This window comes from Bos mutus, chromosome 25, assembly GCF_027580195.1.
Source record: "Bos mutus isolate GX-2022 chromosome 25, NWIPB_WYAK_1.1, whole genome shotgun sequence".
In the NCBI taxonomy this organism is placed as follows: domain Eukaryota; kingdom Metazoa; phylum Chordata; class Mammalia; order Artiodactyla; family Bovidae; genus Bos; species Bos mutus.
The window spans coordinates 3,169,071-3,195,510 of NC_091641.1; the positions used below are offsets into that span (position 1 = coordinate 3,169,071).

A 26,440-nucleotide genomic window follows, 5' to 3' on the forward strand; every position below is an offset into this window, starting at 1 on the left:
AACCATCTTTGGTGCCATCAGCTCCACTTAAAAGTCCCTTAAAACTTGAATGGCTACGCGTCTTGGATTGGAATGCAGAGTTCAAGGTATACGAGGTTCTCTGGATTCTGTAAAAATGAGGGGGGAAGCCAGGCAAACACTGGAGTTTGTGACCACAGTCTCTCGTCACTCATGCTGAGCCGTTTTGGAAGATGCAAACAGAAATGCACAGGTCACCCCGTAAGTGGGCGTCACAGCCAGCCTCCTCACTCCGCTTCTGACTCGGGTAGGCAGGACCCCACGGACTGGGGGTCCAGGGAAGAGCACAATTTGGGTGCCCATCCCACCTGATTTCTGAACTTTATGGGCAAAAGAACACCTACAAACGTCCCTTAGACAAACCAACACCCCACACATACAGCTGTTTGACAGGAAGGTTACAGCTGAGACCAGTCTGAGTAGACGACATTCCCTGGCTCTGGTGCTCCTGGGCATCTGTCTTTCAAGCCCACGGGGCTGTCGGAAGGAAAGGTTTTCAGTTTCGGGAAGAACCTCTTTCTCTTAACACCCATCCGGAAAGCAGGACCAGAAACAGGACTCTACCGCAGAAGAAATCCCAGAAGAATCCAATTTGGAAAGAATTTAATTAACAAAATAAAACGGGAGGGGGGGAGGGGTGAAATGGTCCCGGAGGGGCTCCAGGGAGAGAGGACCCCCCAAGGCCGCCCGGCCCGCCCGAGCAGGACCAGATGGTGCGCTTGCCGCCGCTGCCTTCCCAGCCCGTGCCTTTCTGTAGACGGAAAACCCCAGACGCCTGCGCACTGCTGTGAGCGGGCTCCAGAGCTCCTGGCTGGCTCGGCACATGAATGCATGCAAAGCACAGGTGTTTCGAGGGCTTCACCAAACAGTTGATTTTGGCAAAAAAAGAGAAAACGAAAAGCTAAAAATTCATAAGCAGGATTAAAAGCCACTGAAGTGAAAACAATGTATTTCTCAACAGTATGGAATGAGACTACAGCTACAATCTTTTTTTTTTGCTTTTTGCTTTAGAAGTCTCTGCCATCCTCTCCTCTCCCCAGCTCGGGTCAAAGTTCATAGCAGCATGACTGAGAAGTCCTCTGTCAGCCAGTGTTCCCTGCCTCGGGGCCCGAGGAGGTCACAGGTCGCGGTCAGTCCGTTCGCAGAATCATGGGAGGGTGCTCGCTGTCGTCCTCCAGCCGCAGGGCGCTGGCCTCCTCCTCCAGCCCTGAGCCGCCCGCAGCGCCCAGCTCGTCCGTGTACACTGCGGAGAGAGCGGCGCCTCAGGCAGGCCGAGCCCCAGTGGGCAGTCCCCTCAGGGAGGCTGACCCCCCAGGTGGACAGTCCCCTCAGGGAGGCTGACCCCGAAGCGGGACCTGGGCCAGCAGGGAGCTCACGGCCCAGAGGACGTGGACTTGTCACCTCTGCCCTGACCAGCGAGCTCTCCACAGCCCTGAGCCACTCAAGAGACAACTGACTTTCCAAGACCCATGAAGCTCAACAAGGAGCTAGGCACTAATGGGGACCCAGTGGACAGGCTGCAAACGGCCCTCTGGGGTCGGGGGTGGGGGTGTGTCCAGAACCGTGGCAAGGATGCTCAGAGCCTCCTCAAGCACATGCTGCCCTCACCTCGGAGTGAAACAGTGAGCAAGAGTGCGGCGGAGCGTGCGACTGCACACCGCCCAGGGCGGCCTGGGGTAGCTGGCCTTCTCCTGCCTGGGCCTGCTCGCTGACCCGGGCCACAGGTGGGAGGGTCAAGACCAAGGTTTTTGGGCAGAACCTGAGCTGAGCGGAGGCAGGTGGTGGACAGGCCACAGGCACCTGGAGCCACGGGACTATTTCTGTTTCAAAAATGAAGAAATGGACTCAGCCTCGGGAGGCCTTGAAAACTGTGCTTTACAACAGCGGGCCTGAGGTCTGCAGGCCCCCGCCTGAGTGCAACAGGCAGGCTGGCAGCGCTTCGAGAGCGACACCCACGGTGCTCCGCCCCAGGCTCCACCCAGCCCTTACCCAGCGCCGTCGGGGACGAAGGCACATGCGGACCCTTGGCCACGGCCGCGCTGTACGCCTGCGTCACCAAGGGGCAGTCATGGGACGTGGAGTCCAGGATCTCGTTGGTTGTCTCCATGCTGCCGTCCAACCTGGAGGAGAGAAAGACACCAGAAGGGATAGTCAGGGCCACGTGGCCAGCACGCTGCGCTGGCCCGTGGGGTGACTCCCCCGAGAGTGGTCACCGGGATTTCCACACACCTACGCTGATGACGAGAGCTGGACCTAGAGAGGCAACTGCACTGCGCTTTCTAAGACTGAAGAGCAAAACCAGAGTACGCTGTAAAATAACGAAATCACCCCCGTTCTCCCTGATTCTAAGAGTTATTACGGTACTGCTGTTTAAAACAGAAAACCCAATGGTACTACCTCCCAATTAACTAATTCAGAGACAACAGCATCATCTCAGTGGGACCCCGGGCCCCGGGAGAACCTGCCCCCATCACAGACAGCGCCCTGGGGTCGCCCCTTCTGCACATGACGCTGAGCTGAGCTGCATCCTCAGTGGTCCTGCCCCCAGACAGCCCCCGCCAACCCACAGAACAGTGCGCCCCGGCTGCCCTAGGCTCTGCCCGGGTGCTGAGCCGGGCACGGGCAGAGGCGTGGAGGGCGGGCTTGCACCCACACCGATGGGTGGTCATGCGGAGACCCGAGTCTCTGGCTCCCTGGCTTCGGGAAAACGAGCAAGTTGCCCCCCGCCCACAGGGCCCCCCCGCCCTGGCGGAGGCGCAGCCGACTCACTGGTGCTGCTTCATGAGGGTGCACTCGCCCCCTTCCTGGGGGTCCAGGTTGTACATGTACAGGTACCCATCCGAGGCGCCCACCAGCAATCGGGGAATCTTCTGGATTCTAGTGAGGATAAAGAGCAACCAAATTCTAGAACCCAAACTCACAAAGCTCTCATTAAACTAACAGCCTGGACTTCAGCCAGGCTAGGGAAGAGCACCCCGCTCCGATCGAGCGAGCGTAGCTTCATGCACACACACTGTCTCACACAAGGATCGAGGGCCTCGGAGCGCGTGCGGCTGCCGGTGCTGGAGGCCCCGGGCCACGCACTGGCCTGCTCACGCAGTGTTGAACTAACCATGCTTTCTAAATGTTCTCAACACGAGGAGGAGGAAGCGTGGAGGATCAGACACTGCGGGGCAGGCGTCTGGGTTCCCTATCAGCGTCCACCTCCGGCCCCCTCCGCGTCCACATGACTGGTCTAAACCAGAGGGCCAGGCGTGCTGGTCATCCCCGGTGGCCTGGGACCCCGCTCCCGGCTGAACGCATGGGACAGAGGCAGTGCCCGCCCCGACTCACGTGGCCAGCGCGCAGATGTTCTTGTGGCCACAGAAAGGCAGGCGCACGGTGGCGAAGGCCCTGCCCTGGTTGAACATCTCCGTCACCTGGGAGGGCAAGTAGCTGGTGGACGCCATGAGCACCTTCCCGAAGTAGCCGGTCCAGGTGGTGGGCTCCTCCTGAGGCCTGGGAGGAGGACACACTGTCAGACACACGCGGGCCCTCAGCTGAGAACGCCATCGCGCCCCTCATGCAGAGGCGAGGCTCAGCCCCGAGACGCGAGAGAAGTCTCCCAGGCTCGCGGGGAGCCTGGGGACGTCACAGAGCATGTCCTCCGAGGGTCAGCAGAGGGGCCAGGGAACAACTGGCCCCTACTCTGTAGGTGAGGTCGTGAGGCCCATGTCCAGGCGCCCGCATCTTTCTATCGGGAAGTCTCCAAACACTCCAAGCACAGCCCCGACCACGCGCTCCCGCAGCCCATTCAGACGTGTAAGTCACTGCACAGGTGCCTCAGAGTAAGACACAGCACAGATAACAGCGCTGATCTTAGCGGGAGGCTCACCACAGAACCTGAGACACGACAACAGAACACGCCCTTCGCCACGCACACTGCTGCAGTCACGCACTCTTTCAACTAATCACTGCACAAATGGAAAATGCCTCTGAGCGAGAGGGAGGTAAGTGCCCCCTCCCAGGATGGTCCCCAGAGATGCGCCATGGGGGGAAGCGCTGGGGGGACCACCCTCTGCTGCCCCATCCAGCAGGCCCCCCTCAAACCCCACCCGTCCCGCTGCTGAGCCCCCATGAGCCCTCCAGACACACTTCTGCGCATCGGCAGACAGAGGGCCCCGTGTCCCTCGCAACGTCTCTGCAACTCACTTTTCCTTCACAGTCTCGAGTTTGAAGATGTGCACAGTCTCAGTGTTGCTGGAGGCGGACAGGAACATGCCGTCCATGCTGAAGGCCAGGGAGCAGATGCTCACACACCTGGGGCGAGAGGGACAGGGCCAGTCACGCTGCCGCCCGGATGTGGAGGGCAGATGGCAACCAGCACCGCCGCCCCCTCCGGAAAGGAAGTCACAGTGAAGGAAGGTCCCCATGACAGGTGCATGAGGGTCTTATTCCTTTCCAGTCACCTCAAAATACGTGAGGAAGGGGAACATCTGAAAGCTGACGCCCTGACCAAGCCATCCTTTAACAAGCCTCTAGTGGCCAAGTAACGAAAGGAATCAAGGCTTCACTAAATCATTTTTAGCAGAATCAGGCGGGACTTACAGCACTAAGCTTAGCTAAAAAAATCTAACTACTGAGATTACAGCAACTCTTGACATGGAAAACACGAACTGGCAACCTTGACAACGTTTAAGAATAAACTTCTGACATCCTAAACTCTAGTTTCCCCTTAAAAGATCACTGTAAAAACCACAAAGCCTGCGTTTCCTCATAACCCTGCAGCCACAAGGTGTGCTTGGTTCTGTCCCTAGGGAGGGGCTTTGTTCCAGCCATGTTTCTGGAGCTCATGGCGCACTGGCTTGTGCAAAGGCTCCGACGTGGCTCCCGCCCAGAGGAGCTTGGAGGGAGGCGGGCGCTGAGCAGTGAAGGGAAGGCACTGCAGATGCTGCGGGAGAGGCAGGAGGGGGCACTCAACGACTGGAGGCACAGGAGCCTGCAGGTCACGGCCAGGGCCCGCGTGGAGACAGGCTCCTCTGAGGAGCTGGGAGAGACGGGGAAGGGAAACACGCCACAGCAGGAAAACAAGGATGCAGGGAGCCTGCAACACCACGGAGTCCTGTGCGTGGAGCAAACCCGGGGAAGGGGAGGCCCCGAGAGGCTCCCCACATGGCTGTCCCCATCTGTCACACTCCCCCCGGAAGAATAGCCAGTAGGCTCAGGTCTGAGGGACGCACCTGGTGAACACGAGCCGAGGCCACGGCGAGCACGAGGCCAGGCAGAGACACCTGGGGCGGGCGAGGCGGGCAGGGGGGGGAGTGCCCCCCAAGGTTCAGGAGCCAGGAGGCCAGGAGGAGGGCAGGGATGTTACCCGGGACAAGCTGTGTGCAGCATGGTGGGTGTCGGGGCCATGCTCTGGCCGCTGGGTAGAGCACCCAGCAGGCAGGAGAAACGTGGAAAACCTTGGCAGGTGGCCTGGGGACATGGAGGCGTCCCTGGGCACAGACTGACACCGTGGCTGAGGACGGAGGGGTGGGCTGCCCAGAGTGGGGTCTGGGGGCAGGGCCTCAGCGCAGAAATGCAGACACAGGAGCAGGAGCAGCAAAAGGAGAAAACCCCAAAAAGACGAGCGCAAGGAAAAGCGAAGGGAAAGCGGAAGGAAAGAGGAAGCAGGGGACAGGGAGGGCCGGCAGCCTGAGATCGCCCTGGGAGGCCTCGGAGAAGGAGGCTCCAGGTCCCACGGGTCAGGCCCCGCAGGGATGCAGACGTAGCGCCACAGGACGGCTACGCTCTGCGTTTTTTTTAGAGATAAACACTGTGCGGGCCAAAGCCACCTGCCGGTTGGAGCAGGGCTGGGGTAGCTGCTCATGGGTTTTCAGAGCCTAGGAGAAGGGGAGGAGCCACTGCCCAGGTCAGGAGCCCCCAGCGCCCACTCACCCTGGGCCCAACTGGGCAAGCTCCTCTTTCCACAGCCTGGGCTGTTGGGCCACGCGGCTCTGTGCTCAGCGCAATCACAACAAAACCCAGTATGCCTCTATAACAATGCCCCTTGACCTCCCACAAGACCCCAAGCCCCTCCTGCCCGCCAGCTGGGCTGAGATCGCGCTGCTGGATGGGGGTCCCCAGGACTCGAGTGCCCACTGCTGGTCACAGAGAATGTGAAACCGAATTGCGAACAGACGCTCCAGATTCCATTCTGGAGACTTGCACACTTTACCTCTTCACTCCTCTCCTGAACTCGAAGAGTTTCTGTCCTTCTGGAATGGAAAACACCCTAATCACGGTCCCCTGCAGCAGGAAGAGGAGGAGAGAAAAAGGAACTTGAGCTGAGCGGAATCAGACTCGGGTCTCTCGCTCATCGGACGTTTGGGCGCCAACAGCTGTCCCAGCCGCACGGCCCTGAGTTCTGCACCCCGTCCCTCGCCAGGCGCCGTCAGAGCACACCCTGCTCCGCCGTGAACACGGTGAAACGTCGTCACTGCTCACCCTAACGCTGAGGGCCCTGCAGTCACAGCTGTGACACTCCCTGACAGGACGGCTAAACGCACCCTGGCCCAGCACGCCTCAGCCACCGTGCTCGCTCGGCTCAGGCGCGCATGGCTGCGGGCGGCCCTCCAGGCTGTCACGTGGGCCCGGCTGTGACCGGTGGGGCCAGACACTGTTCTAGGGACTGGGCTGTGTGAACAAGCTGGACGAGCTGGTGGGCCTCCGGGTTTCCACGTGGCCACCTTACCTTCTCGGAAGCAGTGGCGAGCTTGGTTCCGCTGGCGTCGAAGGCCAGGGCCGCTAACGGGCTGTCGTGAGCTGGGATCATGTTCGCAGCTCTCTGGAGGGAAGGAGAAAGTGACCCTGTGACCACTGTGACTGCGAGGCTACCCTCGATGCCCACGAAGTCACCCACCAAGAAGGCCCATGGCTGTTATGGAAACCCCTGCACGGTTGACTCAGACGCCAAGTCCACCCGATCAACCAGGGGTTGGGGAGGGGGCAAGGAAATGCCACTCAGAGCCTTAAAAGAAAAAGTGAAGCAACGTCCCCACGGAGACTCCGGAGCTTCCTCCGTTCCCTTCCGCACTCACACTGCGGGGTACTCAGCACGGAGGGCGGGGACAGAAGCATGGCTAGAGGCAGAAAGACCCAATCCGCTCGGCCACCAGGAGGCCGCGGCGGGAATCGAGCCGCTGAGCCAGGGAATGAGGAGGCTGGAGGAGACGGCCCTCGCCTGAGGAAGGAGGCGCGTCGCACCGCTGCCCCAGAGCCTCACCAGGTTGACGGTGTCGAAGACCTGCACCTCCCCGATGGTGGCGCTGCCCGGGTACGCCAGGTAGCAGTTGTCGTTGTTGATGGACAGGGCACACAGGCCTGCGGGCAACACAGGGCACAAAGCGGGTCAGGTCGGGGCCCCGGGAGCCACCAGCAGCCAGCACGAGTGCAGCGAGGCGGGGAGGCCACGAGCTCTGACGCGACCTAGCTGGTTGCATCGCTGGGCGTTTTAAGTTCCACCCCCCCACACGCCCCGCAGGTGACCGCAGGCCTGCCCAAACGCACTAAGGCGTGGCTGGAACTGATCAGAAACCCCAAGGCTGCAGGCTGACCCAGCCCACAACCGTGTGGTCACGGACCAGCATCAGACGGGCAGTAGCTGACTCTAAGAGCAACACTGTCTAAACCTGTGGAACTGAAGAGGAGAGAAAACTCTCACGACAGAGACCTCCGAACGTTAGTGCTGCCTGCCCCGCTCACCGGTGGGGTTCGGGGGCGTCTCCCGGATGGTGTGCAGCACCTTCATGTCCCGGATGTTGTGAATGTAGAGAGACTCCTCCAGGCACACGATCAGCCTCTGCGAGAGATGGGGACACGGAAGCAGGATTTGAGGGAGAGCCAGACCCCAAGCCTCAGTTAGGGCTTCCTGCACCGGACACCACGCTCCTTCCAGAACTCCGCTCGCACATCGTGCTCCCGGCCCCGCCCACCACCCTGTGTGCACCGTAATCCAGGCCCCACCCATCACCGCATGCGCACTGTGCTCCAGGCCCCGCCCCCACCCATCACCATGTGCTCCAGGCCTGGCCCCCACCCATCACTGCGCCCCTCACTCCCCTGCAGCTGAGCCCCCGCCTACAACTCCATCCTCCGGTTGGAGGAGGACCTGTGTCGTGTCATTCAGCATGACAGAAAGTGGTCCCTAGCTAAGAAAAATGGGGTTCGATTTTGTTTGGCTCTCAGCCCCTCCGTCTCCCCCCCGCCCCCGCCACGAAAACCACGTCGAGGCTGGGGTCGCTCTGGTGAAGCCCTGCTGCTTTCAGAATCTGATGCTGACTGAGGCTGCGACTAAACCACAGCCACGTGGCCATCGCCGGTGCTACCTCAAGTCCTGGCCACCAGGCCCACGCTCCAGGCCAGACATCTTGTGGGTTTGGAGGCAGACACAAAAAAGTAGTAAATCTTTCATCTTTAGTTAAAAGTTAAATTAACAGTTAAAAAAGGGATAAAGAATTCCTTGGCAGTCCTGTGGTCAGGACTCTGCTTTCACTGCTAAGGCCTGGTCAGACCTCATAAGCCACAAGTATGAAAAGAAAAAAAAGATGCTCAGAGGTTTTTTAAAAAGGTAACTCATAAAAGAAGGCTCACATCTCGAGGGATGGTTAAAGCTAATGGCACTAGCCATGGCATCTTCACAAAGGGGCAGTCTGAGCAAAACCTCTGAGATGAGAGAGCAGAGCTGAGCCCGGGTGGGCTGTGAGGGGAGAAGAGCGGCCGGGATTTGCCCGAGGCCTGGTGGCCACTCCGAGATCGCTGGAACAGCCTCGCAGCCCAGAGCCCCCCAGAAACCCAGGGCCCCAGGGCGGTGAGCGGGAGTGCCGCCCACCTGCCTGTTGAGCTTCACGGCCAGGATGGTGTTGGAGTAGCTGTAGTTGCAGATCTCGGTCCCCTTCTTAAAGTGGCAAACCTTCAGCTTCCTGGGAGCTTTGAGGCTGACGATGGCCACCAAGCTGCTCGAGAACAACCTCTCCACGATGCACACGTCTTCAGTGTCAGCTGAAAGGAGGGAGAAGACAAACCCACGTGGGTGTGTACCCCTGCCAACCGGCGCTGGGGTCCCCGCACATGAACACGTGTCTAAGGGCAGGCTCCCTGTGGAGAGCTCGGGGGCGGGTGGGGGGCAGACCCCCAGGTCAAGTTCACGGTTTACAAGGCCCAGGCGAGGCCCACAGGCTGCCCCGCACCCTGAAAGGAGGGCCTGCTCCTCAGAGACCACCAGCTCTCGGCCACAGGCAAGCCACCCATTCCACACGGGCCGTACCTGACACGTGACGGGCCCCAAATGCTCCCGCATGACTCCACGTCAGGGGGCTCGCAGCCACCCAGCTGGGAGCAGGGGCTCACGGACCCCAGTGGGGTCTGCTCTCCGCCCCTTAGGTCCCTGCGCCCCACTTACACGGGGACACCCCCACTCAGAAGACTGTGCTTAGACACCGCACGCACGGCGACCCGCCCGGAAACGGGCACAGTGGACCCCACAGCCGTCACCTCACCCCAACTCCCGGGTTGCCCCACCCCCAGCTCCCTCACTCCCCACCTGCGTTTACTTGTGGTCACTGGGGTCAGTTCAGGGGAGGAGCAAAGAGCATTCTGGAAGGCAGGACTCTGGATGATTCCCACGGGCAGCTGTCTGGACCTGAGCTGCAGCTGAGCTGGGGTTAAGCATGGACCCGTTCATCATCCTAACAATGGCCCGAGGCCACACTCTACTCGGTGAGGTGCTAAGCTTAGAGGACAGAGAACTAGATGGGTCACAACCCGGGCACCTGCAGGGCCTGACCCCACTGTGACCAGGTGTGTCTGTACACAAGACCGAGGGCTCCTTCCAAGAAGCCCTGTCACTAAATTCCATGCTTTAACTGAAACACACACGTAAGTCCGTTTAGAAACCAAACGACTAAAGCCAATGAGTAAGCTCCAGAGGCCTCTGCATTAAGGCAGAAACTCTTTCCAGGAAAACATGGTGGCCTGGGTCAGCTCCACGTGGGTTTGAACTCTGACGTGCTCAGCACGGGGCCCATCCAGGGGGAGTCAGCCCAAGGCGACATGACACACATTTGTGGGAATAAAGCAGGGTTTGCTCTTACGTGGAATGGGACGGGCAGCAAAGTCAAGCTCCTGGAGAACAGGCGAAACCAAGCCACAGCAGGAAACCCAGTGCACGGCCTGCCTCCTGGGGGTGGGGTGAGCGAGCTTTCTGGGGTGATGGTGAACCCTGATGGGAGTCCAGCCACACGGATGTCCATGCATTAGTCAGACATGGGACGTGTCCTCCAGATGTGAGTGTAAATACGAGTGTACTGACCACACACGGGGACAGGTGGCTGTCTGCAAGGTGCTTTGAAACGCAGACACACAAGACGGGCGGGCAAGTACAATGCTCACAACAGACTCCAGATCCTCGGGATGTGGGTACTGCCTATAAAATACTTTCAACTTCTCTCTGTGTGTGAAAACTTCCATTAACAAAATGGTGAGAAGAGGAAAGGGATGAATCGTTCATTCGCTTAAACCAAGGGCAGAGAAAGTAAAGGAACACTGGCTTTAGGTGTCTACCTAGCTTCCCACCCCACTCCAAGTTTGAAAAAATTTTGAAACTTTCATGAGAAAAAGCATAAGAAACTTCTTTCTAGCATTTTAACAACAGGAGGTGTGGCATGGAGGCAGCCAAGCTGTTTTTAGCTGCAAACATTCCTAAGAGCGACACTGTGACAAACCTCCGAATACCCAGCACCTAGACTCACAAATGTCATCCTCCTGCCTATTGGCCTCAACCATCCTTTTCTTTGCTGACTTTTCAACGAGAGGCTCATCATCTTGACGTTCCGCTAAATAAGTGAAGACACACGAAAAATGTCTTTTCTAGCTCATGAAAAAAGTGGAAAATTTCTTACATCAAAAGCAGCTGAGAGTGGATCAGGTATTTAATATAAAACCCGAAGCCAAAGAACCAAAGAAAGACACGAGAGACTGCTTATGCACCCAGAAAGGGAGGATTCCAAAAGCCTCACGAGAAGGGCTGGACACAAAAACATCAAGGAGGGCAAAGAGATCATGAGCGAGGGGAAGGAGCAAACCGCCCAGAAGAAGAGTTTGCAACCTCCACCAAATGGCTCCTGTGCCTTCAAGCAGGAAGAGAAAGAGCAGGAAAAAAGCAACTAAGAAGGAAACACGCAAAGGACAGTGACTTCCGGAATCAAGTTTCATTTCAGTTATGATTTAAGAAATGCAAAAAAGACAAAAGAACATTTAAAAAAACTCAAGCTTATAAACACACATCCACACCACAACCTACACACAAACATTCACAGCAGCCGAAGGGGAAACAGCGCCAAAACGAAGGCACAGCCATCGTTTGTCCATCGACAAAACCCAGCACGTCCACGCCCTGGGATGCCACTGAGCAAGAGAAAGACAGGAAGTGCTCATCCACGCGCCAGCATGGCGGAGCCATGAAACCGTCCCACGTGAAGGGAGCCAGGCCCACCCGATTCCATGTATCTGAAACTTCCAGAGCAGCAGATCTACAGAAAGGAGATGAGCGGTTGCCCAGGGCTGAGGGGTGGGGGAGTGGGGAGCAGTCACCCTGCTGCTAATGGACTCGGGGGTTCTTTGGAGTGATAAAAATGTTTTAAAATTAGATTAAGGTAGGTTGCACAACCCAGTGAATACACTGGAACCTGCTGAACTGACCACTTTAAACAAGTGGTTTTTTATTGGCATCCAAATTACATCTCAAAAAGCTATTAAAAAAACCCACAGGCAGACTACCGCATCCATGTGAATTCTGACCAGTATGCTGAGATCTGACGTAGCAAGCACAGGGTGGCGAGCAAGTGACGGACAGACGGGGGCAGCAGCCCGGTGTCAGCGAGGGCGGAGGGCCCTCGCCGTGACCCTCTCCAACCACGGCCCTGGACCGGGACCACACACAGGCTTCCACAGGCTCTCAGACTGCCGAGATCCCACACTAAGCATTGGGTTTTTCTCTGGGAAGCACCCGCAACTTCCATCAGGCTTCCAAAGGAGCCAGAAAAATCAGAGAATGGCCGAGGCTGCCTGCAAAGGGCAGAGGAAGCGCCAACTACTCAAAGGGCCACGCGCTTTCGTCTCCGCTCCGGCAAAATCCAACCGAGTGGACCCCGACCCTTCAGCCCCAGGATGCGATCCGCCTGGACCTTTCAGGAGCACGCCTCCACACAGTGATGCACCTTCACACACTGCCAAGCTCACAGTCTGCCCACGGTTCACTGCTCGTGGCTCACGCACCGCGGGTGGTTCACATGCCGTGTGTGGCTCACATGCCGCTTGTGGCTCACACCCTGCTTGTGACTTACATGCCGCTCGTGGCTCACACGCCGCTTGTGGTTCACACATTGCAAGGTTTGCTGCTCGTGGCTCACACGTCGCTCGTGGCTCATGTGCCACTGGTGGCTTACACACTGCTCGTGGTTCACACACTGCTTGTGGTTCACACATTGCCAGGTTCACTGCTTGTGGTTCACATGCTGCTCGTGGTTCACACCCCGCTTGTGGTTCACTGCTCGTGGCTCACACGCCGCTTGTGGTTCACACCCTGCTGGTGGCTCACACACTGCTCGTGGCTCACACCCTGCTCGTGGTTCACACCCCACTCGTGGTTCACACCCTGCTCGTGGCTCATACCCTGCTCATGGTTCACACCCCGCTTGTGGTTCACTGCTCGTGGTTCACACCCTGCTTGTGGCTCACACCCTGCTCGTGGTTCACACCCCACTTGTGGTTCACTGCTTGTGGTTCACACCCCGCTTGTGGCTCACACCCTGCTCGTGGTTCACACCCCACTTGTGGCTCACACCCTGCTCGTGGTTCACATCCCACTTGTGGTTCACACGCTGCTTGTGGTTCACTGCTCGTGGTTCACACCCTGCTCGTGGCTCACACCCTCCTCGTGGTTCACACCCCACTTGTGGTTCACTGCTCGTGGTTCACACCCCACTTGTGGCTCACACCCTGCTCGTGGTTCACACCCCACTTGTGGTTCACACGCTGCTTGTGGTTCACTGCTCGTGGTTCACACCCTGCTGGTAGCTCACACCCTGCTCGTGGTTCACACCCCGCTTGTGGTTCACATGCCACTGGTAGTTCACATGCCGCTTGTGGTTCACACGTTGCCAGGTTCACTGCTCGTAGCTCACACGCTGCTGGTGGCTCAGGTTTCCTTATCTTTCTGCTGTGTTATCTCCAGCTCCAACATTTCTATGTTATTGCCTCACTCCCGAGAGAACTTTTGAAAACAAGCAGCCACAGTGTTCACAGACCCCGAGTGAGTGGTCACATCGCACTACTCAGAGGTGTGCACGGCTCAGCCCCCCAGGCACGGCCGACAGCGCCGGGAACCAGGCTGACGCCTGGGGAGCAGAGCAGTATGGGCACGCCCGGAGGCCTGGCACTCACGGCCCATCGTGGTGGCCTCGGGCAGTTTGTGCTGAACTTTCTTCCTAGAGATGCCCATCCAAATGGAAGAAAATACTTCAAGAAAGAATGCTGTCCTCCTGGCACACTGCAGAGCTGGTGGTGATAAAACTCCACAGGGCGAAGAGGGGCGGAGCCAAGCCATGCACCAGCGCAGCGCCGTCCCCGCTGGGCGTGTCTGGGGTGCGGGGCGCTCAGAGGACACGCGCGTGTGCAGCCCACCTGATCCTCCGCCACAAGAGAGGGTCCTGGGCTGCCCCGCTGGAAGACCCATCAAGGCACACCTCATCGAGGGGACTATTCCAGCCAGCACCCAGTCCGCCGATTCTGGACCAAGATGGACAGCCTGCTTGTGTTTCGTTTCTGAACCGAAGGCCTCGTGAGGTCTGAGGTTGTAGCTCAGAAACATAAAATGCAAAGATGACACAGGACACAGAATCTGAAAAGGCCAACTTTTCCTTCCAAACTTCTGTGGCGTTTTACAAACAATACGACGTAGAATCTGAAAAGGCCAACTTTTCCTTCCAAACTTCTGTGGCGTTTTACAAACAATAAATCCACAACCTTTATTTATATTGTCCACCAGGGTACGGTTTCACCGCAGTAGCGTTTCAGGGAAGAGAGACCACATATTTGTGCATCATACACCTTGAGGTAAACAGAAAAGGACGCAAGAGGGAAAGAGAGAGCGATAGAGAGAGCGAGCGGGCACACGGTGGGCAAAGCGTAAACGCGGGAGTCCCTGCAACTGTAAGTCTAAAAGAACACCATAGAGTCAAAAGCAAAAATCTTCCAGTGCTGCTGGGCAAAGGTCTTGTTTTGTTGTTGTTGTTGTTAAATAAACAACAGAACAAGTAGTTGTCAATCTTGCTTTTCCCAAGACCAGCTCTGGCTCATTCTTTCTGTGGCAGCAGCGGTTACTGACAGAGAGGATCTGAAGTTACAACGGTCGGTCAAGAGTTACGGTCAACTGAGCTGGGCTGAATCTGGAGCAGTAAGTTCTATTCTGTTCAGATTCTATGTGTAGAAAATGCCAGAAAACCATCTCGGTGCAGCAGCTAATCTGTTTTCCAAGAGACATTCTTTTTGTCTACTTAATAAAAGAATATGAAAGAGGAAAGGTGGATAATATTCTAGGAGTAAAAGAATGCCATAGCTTCAGTGCATTAATCCTCAGAGAGTTCTCTGTGCATTCCCTCACCTATTTGAAGGGCCAAAGTTCAGTAAGAGCAAAGAAATCTCTACACCACCGTACCACGCTGGTCAGTATACACCCACTCTTCTAATGATGCTATCAAGACATCACATTTGGGGGACTTCTCTGGTGGCCCAGTGGTTAAGGCTCCACGCTCCCAAAGCAGGGGGCCCAGGTGTGATCCCTGGGCAGGGAACGAGATCCCACAGGCTGCGACTAAGAGATCCCATGCCACAGCTAAGGCCTAGAGCAGCCAAAAAAAAAAAGGGCATCACATTTTATTTCATCAAAAACCTTTGAAAAATAAGGTGCCAAAAAACACTTAATAAACTTCAAGGAAACACATTAGTCACTGAACGGATTCAATCTGAGAAAGTGCCAAGACCCTTTCTAAGCACAATGGGTGGGGGTGGGGTGGGGAATCCTGTACGTTTCAAGCCAGATGACTAGTCACTGCAGCCACAATTCAGCAGCATAGCTCGGGCACTGGTGGGGATGCAGATTTAATAAACGCTCAGTCATCCGAAAAGCCCAGTGGAATCCTTGCTCCTGTGAACAAACTCTCTACAGGAAACGATCGTGTGTGGGGCAAGTGAGCGGCCAGTGTGGAGATGAGCAAGTGCTCAGGCTCGGACACACTTCATCACCCAGACCGCACCCGCCAGCTCCACACTGGGAGAAAGGCTTTCGTAGGACATCCGGTAAGCGTCAGGAGAGATGAGGAGTCAAGCTGGTGGCGGGAGCCGTGAGCCAGGGACCCGCACTCGAAGAACCCTGCTTCCACCTGTCTCCTCATGAAAGGCCCAGGTCCCGGCCTCCAGGGACCACAACAAGCCGGGGGCCTTGTGGGGGTTCAGATACCGTCCACTGCTGGAGGGGAGGGGTGCCCGAGGCGGACCCGAGAGGGGAGGCCAGGGCCTGGCGGGAGCCTGGTGAGCCTCGGACCCTGGTGGAGCACGAGAACTCCGCCGCTGTAAGTACCGGGCCCGTGGAAGCGACTTTTCTCCTGCGGTCCTCACCTTGTGCTGACGGAGGTGTGGGGGGGTGGGATTCACATCTGTGTCTGCGCCACACTGTGTCCCAGGCCTGACATCTGACACAGTACATTTGCCCGTTCCTGGTCTGCTTCCATTTAAACAGAAGGGTCACGAGAGCAGGACTCTGTCACCGCTGCGTCTCCACGGCCGGAACAGGGCTGGCACAAGGCAGGTCCTCAATGAACGGAACCAAGAGTGGACATGGGATGTCTCTTCACAACCACTCACTGAAACTCCCCCTTCGTAAGGGACACTAACGGGTAAAGGAGGATTCCAAAAGGGAATACCAAACCACGGTGGAAGCAAAGTTGCTAACGGTGGAACATTCCAGAAGCAGATACTGGCATCGTTAATAAGGAGAAAACCCAATTTCCCCAACTGCATGCCCACGTGGATAATTAAAATGATAAACACAAATCTCTTTGAATTCATACCCCAGCGTGACGGATTACGAGCATACCGGCCTCCACAGTTCTCTGTAAAAAGAATTCTTAATTAGGTCAGGCCACGGGCAGGCTTCAGAGTTATCATCACGTACAGAGAAACTACTTACAAACCACGTGCGTGAGAAAGGACTAGCATCGAGGATGTATAAAGAACTCTCAAAACTCAGCAGTAAGAAGTGGCCAAAACAAGCAATCACATGAAAAGGTAGTCAACGTCATTAGCCATCACGGAAACAAGAAGTAAGCCACAGTGAGATAACACCGCGCAGACCCACCAGAATGGCTAAAATAAAACATACTGGTCACACCAAAGGCTGGCGAGGACTCTGAGGGACTGGCTCACTCATTCATTACTGGCAGGAATGTAAACCAGTACAGCCTCCCTGGAAAACAGCTCAGACTTAAAAACAAAAACACCCCCACACCAACATACCACCCAGCAATCACACATAAGACATCAATCCCAGAGCAGCGATGCTGCATCCACACGAGACCCCGGACACGAACGTTCCCGGCAGCTCTAACAGCCCCAGCCTAGAACCAGCCCACATGTGCTCTGCCAGGCAATTCATTTTGGTGAACCGTGGTGTTCCACTTTGCAATTCTCCTTTGCCTGCTAATGTCTCTTACGCAGGGGGAGTTTCAGGTGATGGTGAAGCTGATGGGCCCTGTCCACACACAGAATTTCAGCAACGGAAAAGGGGGCGCTACTGACACCTAGCAGCTTGGGCGAACTTCCAGGGAAAGATGCTGAGCGAAAACAGCCAATTCTCAAAAGGTTTGTTGTTGTTTAGTCACTAAGTTATGTCCAACCCTTTTTTGATTCCATGGACCATCAGGGCTCCGTGGGATTTCCCAGGCAAGGACAGCGGACTGTGTTGCCATTTCCTCCTCCAGGGGATCTTCCAACCCAGGGATCGAACCTGCATCTCCTGCGTTGGCAGGCAGGTTCCTCACTGCTGAGCCACCAGAGAAACCCCTCAAAAAGCTACATACTTCATTTATGTAACATTTGCGAAATGACAGTCATTCTGGAACCAGAGGACAGATTCCTGGCTGCCTGGGATTTGTGACAGGGGGGTGGGTACACAGGTGTGGTTACTAAAGGGCAATGGAAGGACTCTGCGCTGTTAGAACTGCCCGGTAGCTTCACTGTGGTGGATATGGGTGTTCAGGCTGGGTGGAACCACATAGGCACACACACTGACAGCACGTACGCGCGCATGCGCGCACACACACACACACACACCCCCCCCGGATTGCTTCCTGTCGCCTTCCTGACTGGGACGCTATACTGCACTTTTGCAGGATGTCACCACTGGGGGAAACCGGGAACAGGGTACCAGGAGCTGGAGTACTTCTCACAACTACACGTAAACCTACAACTCTATTGATGGAAAAGTTATCGTGTGCGAGTCAAACCTTTTCATCCCATTCTCACTGGGGCAGGGGCTGTACCTACTATTATTTATTCAGCAAGTACTCTCTCTCTTTCATTCTTTTACACACACGTGCACACACACACAAAGAAACTGAGGTCCGTGAAGTGATCTATGTAAAGTCACAGCAGGTGACTGAGAAAGGTGGCAAAGTTCATGGTCCTCCTGCAACCCCACAGGTCTCTGACACACAGCTATGAAAATACCATAAGAAGCCAACTGGCAAAAAGAAACCATTCCAAGGAGGCGTGTAAAATTTTCAAATTCTGGAATTCTTCTATGAGAGATACCTAAACGGTTTTATTGGCATTTTAAAAGGGGAGCATTACAGAGTAATACAGCATGATATCATGTATTGAAAGAGAGGACCCACAAAACAAGTACTTCAAGTATTTCTACATGTACATTTATAAGCATGCAAATGCACACTTTGATTTCATCTGGGAGAACAAATACCAACGTTCACAGCCACAGCTGCCCCCTGGCAGTAAGGCTAAGGTGAAGGCAGATCCGTGGTCAAGGGGTATCTGGATTTTAACCATCACGTTTCAATTAAGAATACAACCTAATTCAAGTATAACTTGTCTACTTTAAGAAAGGGGAAAAATAAAGCAAACACTTACTGCATTCATAGATCTGTTCCAGTTTATCCACAGAAGAAAGGGAGAAAAATTTATACCCGGATTTACTACCAACAGCTAGAGACCTGCAAAAAAGCCAAATTCAGAAATAAGAGCTGAGACGTGTAGGCAGGATAATGTACAAATGAGCTCCACGTTACCAAACTTTCTCCATCATCTCTACCCAAAACTAGCACACACAGGTTCGTGCACCTGGTACCAGGTGAGTGGTGGCACAGGAGAAAAGAGGTGGGGCAAGGAAGACGCCGGATCTCACGGCCAGGAAAAGGCGACTGTCAGCAAAGACAGACAATGAAACTTTAAAGATAAGTTTGATATAAAAATAAAAGTACTCGACCCTAAACCAACAATCCCCTCAAAACACAGTGGGGTTTCTCAGGTGACCCGACACACACGCGTGGTAGTATGGGAGCGTCCAAAGGCGACGGTAACATTGCAAACCTTAAACAAAGACATTTACACCCTTGGTGAATGATGGTGTCTCTTGGCACTGCAATAGAGTTGTAACAAACGCAGCTCAGTCATGTGATGCTAAGCCTGAGCAGCGGGATGGAAATAAAACAGACCAAAGAGCTAATTCACAGTCTGCAATGGGAAGACCACATCGCAGAGCTGGCCCAGGACAACAACCTTGCGTGTAAGAACCCACGTTGACCACCCAACACCACTGCTTGCTAAGAGGCTTGGCAGGACTTCCGAGCTCTCTCTCCAGATCCCCAGCGTGGCAGAGCTGCAACACGAGATGAAGTTCCCTTGCAGAAGATGACTGCTGGCTGACCAAGGCGGAAGAAATGAGCTGCAGGCACGGGTTTCAGAAACAGAGAGGACGGGAGCACAGAGCAGGAAGTGGTGGGACATGCGAACTCAGAGCTGGGACCTTTCTGGAACTTTATGTCTGGGAGGGCAACGCAACAAGAGGAAGCGGAAGGTAAACGAGAAGCCTAGAAATAACAGCACTGACAGCTCACACGATGAGTATATGTAGGCGAGGTAAAACTAGGGCTATTTTCATGACCATTTCATCTATTAGAAACTTGAGATTTGCAACCTCTTTCATGCTTAGGCAGAAGAAACACATGCAAAGAACAGACTGGCTGTGAATACTATTGAACTTTCAAATTGTAATTGGTTCACCCCAGAGATATAAACAGAATAAATCTCTACCAACTACAACAATTCTTCTCTGCAAAGACACTGCACTATATCGAATTAACTAGTAATTAGACATTGTTACCTATAAATATTTTGAAAATCAATAATGGAGCCAATAAAAACACAAGAATACTCAGAAAAGCTAAAAATAAAATCTCAACAATTCATAACTTCTGGAAAATTGATGTCCAGGAAAAATGTTTTCCAGACAACTTAGGGTTACTATTTTAAGCACCCAAGCCTTTTTTCCAGCATTTGTGATTCTCTTAAAAGGTCATTCTTATACAGGTTTCTGTGTGGGATGGCAAGCCCTCAACACCCAACTGGACTCACATCACTGAACGACTGTACTGTCAGAGTGAAGTGACTCTCAGAGCCTAACGGGAGCTGGGGTTCAGGCGGCAGACTGCCGCGCTGGGTTATACGCCACCTCTCACCTTTCGTTGTACTGGCAGCTGCCACTGCTCTCCAAGCATCCTACCAGCATTAACAGGCCCTCCTTCACATTTATTGTTGACATGGAAAGCAAGTCACCAAGCCTAATAGTTTAATACATGAAATAAGCCCGGGGCCTCTTCTATGCGCAAACTTAACCAAACAGAATTAGTGAATGAGAACCTGCATTTTTATATACCCAGGGCCTTGCCTGTGCTACAAACAGGCAGAATCTGTTAAAACTGATCGAATACTAGCTCTCTGACATTCTTCCAGATGCTCAGAAACGGATTTAGGATACTGAACACCTTCGCTAGTTTTCACCACATGGCTTCCCTCTTGTGAATCCCAACCAGTGGGAAATGTAAACAAATATACACCACCTGTTTTTGATAGGTGTGTGTGGTACAGCGTGAGCATACACTTTACCAGTAAAGGTGGACACCTTTAAAGGATAGCATGGAATATAAACAGGCGTGATATTTACATCTCGGATACCAGCAGTCAGGTTCATGTACCCGACTTTGTGGAGCTTCTGGTCTTAACAACACCTCAAGACTTGCCTGACCCTGCAAAGGCAGCATGGGACAGGTGTGGTAACAGCACGAGAGTTCCCTGACAACGAATCTAATCCTAAGTGCTGCTGTGGTGAAGTTTTTGTTTTGTTTTTTAAGGTAATACAATAAGATCTTTTACTGACAAAGGAAAAACCAGCAACAGCAGAAAAAAGGATATATTTACTTAATACCGCATTTCACTACCATACCCCTGCCTTCGAGTATGCCTGGTGTCAACATCCGGGCACCCTGCTGCACCCTCTGGAGATAAGGCTCAGTCTTTCACCTTCAGGGGCGGGAGACAGCCATTGCTCCCGAGATACACTTTGGGCCAGCCCTCTGTGTTTTCGCCACACACAGCTTTCCTCCACCGCAGGGCTTCCTAGACCGCCCATCCTGAGCCTCTGGGGGTTCTGCAGGTTCAAGCAGGCTGGTTCTCTGCCTTTCCCATCAGTGATGCAGGAGCCACTTCCTTTATCCCTTGCTGGCTTCCAAAATTTTGTTGCTGGTGCCTTTCTTTCTCATTCTCCGGGCTTAAGCCTCTTTCAGTATCTTTTTGATATTTTACTGGTTGCCATTCTATCAGGGTTCCGAGCAGGGGCAAAATCAACTCTCGTGTTCCATCCACCATCTCTACCTGCAGGTCTCTTACCAAATGTAAACACGAGTGCTCAGTATGTAAGGCAGGGATTGCCACTAAAAAACAAACACGCTTTTAAGAAAACATTTTAAAAACGTTTTAAAAGAAAAAAATCACTCTTAATGCTCTTTTCTTTATTCCATTACCCACGATCAGCCAGCCCACTAATGTTTTCCCTTTTCATTATCTTCACCAAAGAGCCACACTCAATGATGGGGTGAAGTGGAAACAGCCCATATCCACAAAAAGGAGTGACCTGCAGTGCTGCTGAGAACTGGCAGGCCCCAGGGCCCACCTCAGTAAGCTCCTGTCTATCCCAGACCTCACTCGGACATCCCTAAAGCCTTTCAAACTCAGTAATATCCAAAGCAGAGTTCACCTTCCCCCTAAACTGAACCCCCTCTGCACCTTCTATAATGTGCTGTCACTGTTCATCTCGGGCCCAGGCTGGACACGTGGGAGGGACCTTCTCCCTTAGGTGTGTTATGCACCTCCCATGGGTCACACCAAATCCCACTGGGTCCCCAGTAGCTCACCGCCGGCCACTGCCGCTGGACAATATCCTCCCCAGTGACTGCCTTGGTTCATCAAAGACACCCTCCACGTGCGGGCAGAACCACCAAGAACTTCAAGGCCAAAGGGTCCTTACTCCCACGCCCCTGGATCTACTGATGAGGGAAAAGGGGAGAAGCGGCCTTCCAGGATAGCTGATGTCACCTAGAAGAACCCCGGTTCAAGGGGGCAACAGATCCAGACCAACGCCTCCCTACCGCCTCTGTGCCCGCAACGGAGACACAAACAGCATCAGTGCTACAGACAGAAGACGAGGGAAGCCAAGTCTGTGTCCTTCTAGGTCTCTGAGGAATGTGGCTTCTGAGTGATTCGGCCATTGCCCAACGACCACTGAGTCTGCCCAGGCCTCACGGGGTCCCCTGCAAGTACTCAGGCCCTGACATTTCCATGGAACAGCCAAGCGATACTCCGTGCCTATGAGTTTCTTAATTTTGATGTCAAAAAACAAAAACTCCTCCAAAACAAGCCTTCCAAAGGGTTACTTTCAGAAACCAGGACTGGAACTAACCAGACAAGATGAGGGAGATGACAGGGACCGGCTTCTCTTGATTCTTTTCCCCCAGTTCTTAGTTTAAAAAAAAAAAAAAAGGTAAAATAAAACATTCAGACTTTTAGAATAAAAATCACAGGAAACAAACAAACAAACAAAACACTTACAATATTTGAAAGTATATTACTACCACAGACAGGACAGATATAGTTTCATATGAAAGGAATACTGCTGTTTAAGTATTACTGTATAACACACAATATATTTTCTATTAAGTAAAATGGTTCCAGATTTCCTCACTGAATACCATGAATGTGGATACAACAATCCTCGCCTTCTGAGAAATTATCTTAGTGTAAATACTGGAGGTGGGACAGGGAGGGAAAGGAGCGTGCGGCCAAGCCTCCCCAGGAACTTCTGTTCAACTTTCAGGTGTACATTTACAACAAACTAGTCACTTTAATCAATAAAATTTTAGTATAATCCTAGCTTACTATTCCTTATAATTTCTGCTCATACTCTATCAAGGTCTCTTTGGCAACTCAAAATTATGACGCAGAAATCTGGTCTTGAACTAGTCACTTTAGGACTCACAGAGGAGTGGGAAAACACATAATTTCTAAACACAAACAGATCTTGTTTCAGGCCAGAGTGACATCCTTCCATTATATAGGGAAACTGGTATTTGAATGCCACTTGAAATGACAGCGAGAGAATGCTTTCCCGTATCTGATTTCCTGTCAATACACGTGGTGAGTGGTGAAAAACAGAAATAACAGTAGAAAATGTTTTGGGAATTTTCTAATTTATACAAGACATAAAAACCCATAAAGCTACCATTCTTACTGGTCTCAAAATACTAAGGGCTTAAAAACGGAGTCATCATTGGTTGAACTGCCCTCTTCCCTACCCAGGTTAGTATAACATAGTTCTCAGTCACAACACCCTGCAACAGGCGGTCCAGATTGCTCTGGTTGGAGTGGCTTTTGGTCACCATGCTAATCCTTCGCAGTTTTCATTTTAAAGATCGCTACAGTCTGCTTTCTACGCTCACCATCCTCCAGACCCTACTCTGTAGAAGTAAACAGCAGGGTGGACTGGAAAGGAGGCTGGAAGAGAACTCAGGAAAGCTGCCCCCACCCTGCTATTAACCAAGTATAGACCCAGGCTCTGCTCAGAAGCTCCTGCGCTTCGGTTTCCTCTTCTGAAGTTGGCACAGGTGATCTGCTCCCTTCTAAGCCTCATCCGAGTCCCACCGTGGGGGGCTCTGCACTATTTTCCCAACTCTGGAAGGTGCGACTGAGCACCCTGTGCGTGGCACTGACTTGGTGCCTTGCCATTCTGCAAATGACCTTTCTTTTGCCGATTCTATCGAGCCAGGAACAACTCAACCTACTAGTTAGTATGAAGCCAACGACCCACTCCTCCCCTCTTACATCACTTCCTCTTACTCACTTCTCAAGATGGCTCTCCTCCCTTTCAGTCCCACAACTCATCCTTCCTTCTCCAGAAACCTCCTCTAATAACTATCCTCACACGTTTCCCCAGGAGACAGCCAGCCTCTGAAGGATAGGCTTCAAACCCCTGAGGGTTTGGACAAACAGCTTTCGGAACCCAAGGGTTGGCATCAAGGACCTCTCTTCCCGTACAAGGATGGCCCATTCCCAGAGGCCCCAGGACTCCTCAGGGGTTTCTCTGTTACAACCCGCCCCTTAGCTCAGCTTCTCCCCGGGTCAGAGACCAGAATTACTGCTAAGTTTGTTTCTCGCTCGAGGAGGACATCAAGGTTTCCTGTCAAAAAGAACAGCAAGAGAGGAAGAAAAGGATATCGAGGGATTCCCTTAAGACGATGAGGAGATGAGAAGAGCCTGGAAGAGCGGAAAGAGTGAGGCAAGAAGGCTGACGAACAAGGGGTGTGGGGGGAGGCGGGATGCAAGGGAGAAACTCACCTCCCACCCCCACCCCCACTCCAGAGATGGCTGGGACAACAGGTCAGGCCACAAAGTTCGGGCCCAACTTGGCGAAAAGTGAGATGGAAAAGACAAAGCCTTCTTGGAGATGGGGAAAAGAAAAGACCTCCCCTGGTCCATCCCTTTCCCCGCCCAGAGGTCGCACTCCCAGGGCAGAGCCTGGAGGGTTCCCCAAGGAAGGGGGGCCCGCCAGGGGTGGGGGGACGCCTCCTCCCTCCCCGGCTCCAGGTCCCCCGGGCCCCCGACCCCGACCCCCGCCCCCGCCCCCTCCCGTCCTTACGTGACGTCCTGGTTGAAGTTGGCGAAGAGCAGCTGGCTAGCGCCGGCCTCGCCGCTCTGACTCGCCAGGTTCATGGTGGGCGCGCGGCCCGCGGGCCCGGCTGGGGGCTCGCGCGCGGGTGGGGCAGGTCGGGGTGAGCTCAGGGTCGGCGCCGGGCCCCGATCGCCGCCTCGCTCGCCGCCGCCGCCTCGCTCGCCGCCTCCGCTCGCCGCCTGAGCATTAACCGCCGCCTCATCCCGGCCCCCCTCTTGTTTATGCTCCGGAGCCGGGGCGCCTGGCACGCCTGCGCGGCCACACCCCCTCGTCGCACGGCCTCTCACGGCGCAGGCGTGCTGCGGAGGTCCCGCCCCTTCATTTCCGGTCCGGGCCCGGGTTCCGGTCGAACACGCACACGCGTGAGGATGCGCGGGGGGCCGGGCTTGCGGGCACGTCAAGGGCTGCGCATGCGTTTTGGAAAGAGTAGGCGCTCCGTGTCCTCCGCCCCCATCATTTTAGTATTAAAAGGGGTCTGCCGCCGCTTGCCAGTCCTTGTGCCAAATGCGTGCGTTCTCGACCGGTGCTTTTAGTAACTCTTTGTAGACCCTGTTGCGTCGTCGTTTTACAAATTTGAAAACTGAGGCTCGGAAATATTAACTTACCAAGTGTTAAATCTGAGAACGGTAACCCCCGCGTTTAGGAGCCCTGGAGCAGATTCTACTTAACACGTCTTGATTCATTTAGTAATATTTAGGGAGTGCTTTGCATGTGAGCTAAATGGGCCTCCTCTTTTCCCTCAGCGGAGGTGCAGTGGGAGAGATTCTTAACTGCTAAGTCTCTTTAGTCGTGTCCGACTCTGTGCGACTCCAGAGACGGCAGCCCACCAGGCTCCCCTGTCCCTGGGATTCTCCAGGCAAGAACACTGGAGTGGGTTGCCATTTCCTTCTCCAAAGCATGAAAGTGACAAGTGAAAGTGAAGTCGCTCAGTCGTGTCCGACTTTTCGCTACCCCATGGACTGCAGCCTACCAGGTTCCTCCGCCCATGGGATTTTCCAGGCATGAGTACTGGAGTGGGGTGCCATTGCCTTCTCCTTTAAGAGATTCTTAAAGACCTTTGCAAAGCTGGGACTCCATGAAATCACGTAAGGAGGTCCCTTAACCTAGACTTAAGGGAGGGGACTGTGCAGCCCCAGAAGGCTTCTTGGAGATGAGACCTGAAGTTCGAGTAGCAGGTAACCAACCTAAGAAGTGGAAGCGTTCCGTATGGCAGAGGTCCACGGATGAGAGTGTGACCTCACCAAGGAACTCTATGCTGTGTGTCTGAGCTGGTAGTGGGACAGTGGACACGACACAAGATTTGGCTTGAGAAATAGGACGTGGCCAAATCAGATTGGGTGTTAAGATACATTCAGCAAGAGGATTTCCTTGGTGGTACAGTGGATGGGAGTCCGCCTGCCAAGGTAGGGGACACAGGTTCGATCCGGGGTGCAAGAGGATTCCACGTGGCTGGGAGCAGCTAAGCCGGAATGCTGCAACTGCTGAAGTTCATGCCCTACTGCCTGTGCGTCCCCAACAAGAGAAGCCACCTCAGTGAGAAGCCTGCACGCTGCAAGGAAGAGTAGCCCTCACTTGCCGCAAGTAGAGAAAGCTCAGGTACAGCAAGGAAGACCCAGTGCAGCCAATAATAATAATAGATAAATTAATTTAAAAAACTAAATAGGAAGTTTTAGAAAGATACTTTAGGCAAGAGACTCATCTTTGTACCAAGAGCAATATGCCACTATTGAAAATACAGAATGGTGTGATCAAGTGTGTTAATTCTAGTCTTGGAAACAAGTGCCTTGAAAATCACTGGGGTGAGTACATCAGTTACACTTCAATTTAAAAAAATAGGGAAAATTTTAATCTAAAAAAGAGGAAAGAAAATCACTGAGGAAAGAATGGTCTTTTCTATAAAAGATGCAGACTCTGCCCCGTCCCCCCACCTCATGCCAAAGTCAAGCATTCATTTGAGGTGGAAGGAAGCCTAAATGTTGAAAGGTAAGACAATAAAGCTGCTAGCAGAAAACTAGCAGTGCCTCTGATGTAAACAAAGTCATCTAAGCAAGTACT

The 26,440-nt window shown here is 53.8% G+C and overlaps 1 protein-coding gene across 1 annotated transcript; it reads right to left on the minus strand.

Moving 5' to 3' along the window:
* Window positions 1-604: 604 nt before the first annotated feature.
* On the minus strand, window positions 605-24,640 carry WIPI2 (WD repeat domain, phosphoinositide interacting 2). Its single transcript, XM_070363135.1, has 12 exons — window positions 24,353-24,640; window positions 18,238-18,320; window positions 8,870-9,039; window positions 7,744-7,840; window positions 7,265-7,362; window positions 6,734-6,826; window positions 6,218-6,288; window positions 4,210-4,317; window positions 3,352-3,516; window positions 2,788-2,895; window positions 2,008-2,138; window positions 605-1,261 (listed from the first exon to the last, which is right to left on the minus strand). Exons 1-12 carry the CDS (start codon window positions 24,424-24,426, stop codon window positions 1,149-1,151), a joined length of 1,311 nt encoding a protein of 436 aa, XP_070219236.1. The 5' UTR covers window positions 24,427-24,640; the 3' UTR covers window positions 605-1,148.
* Between the last annotated feature and the right edge of the window lie 1,800 nt (window positions 24,641-26,440).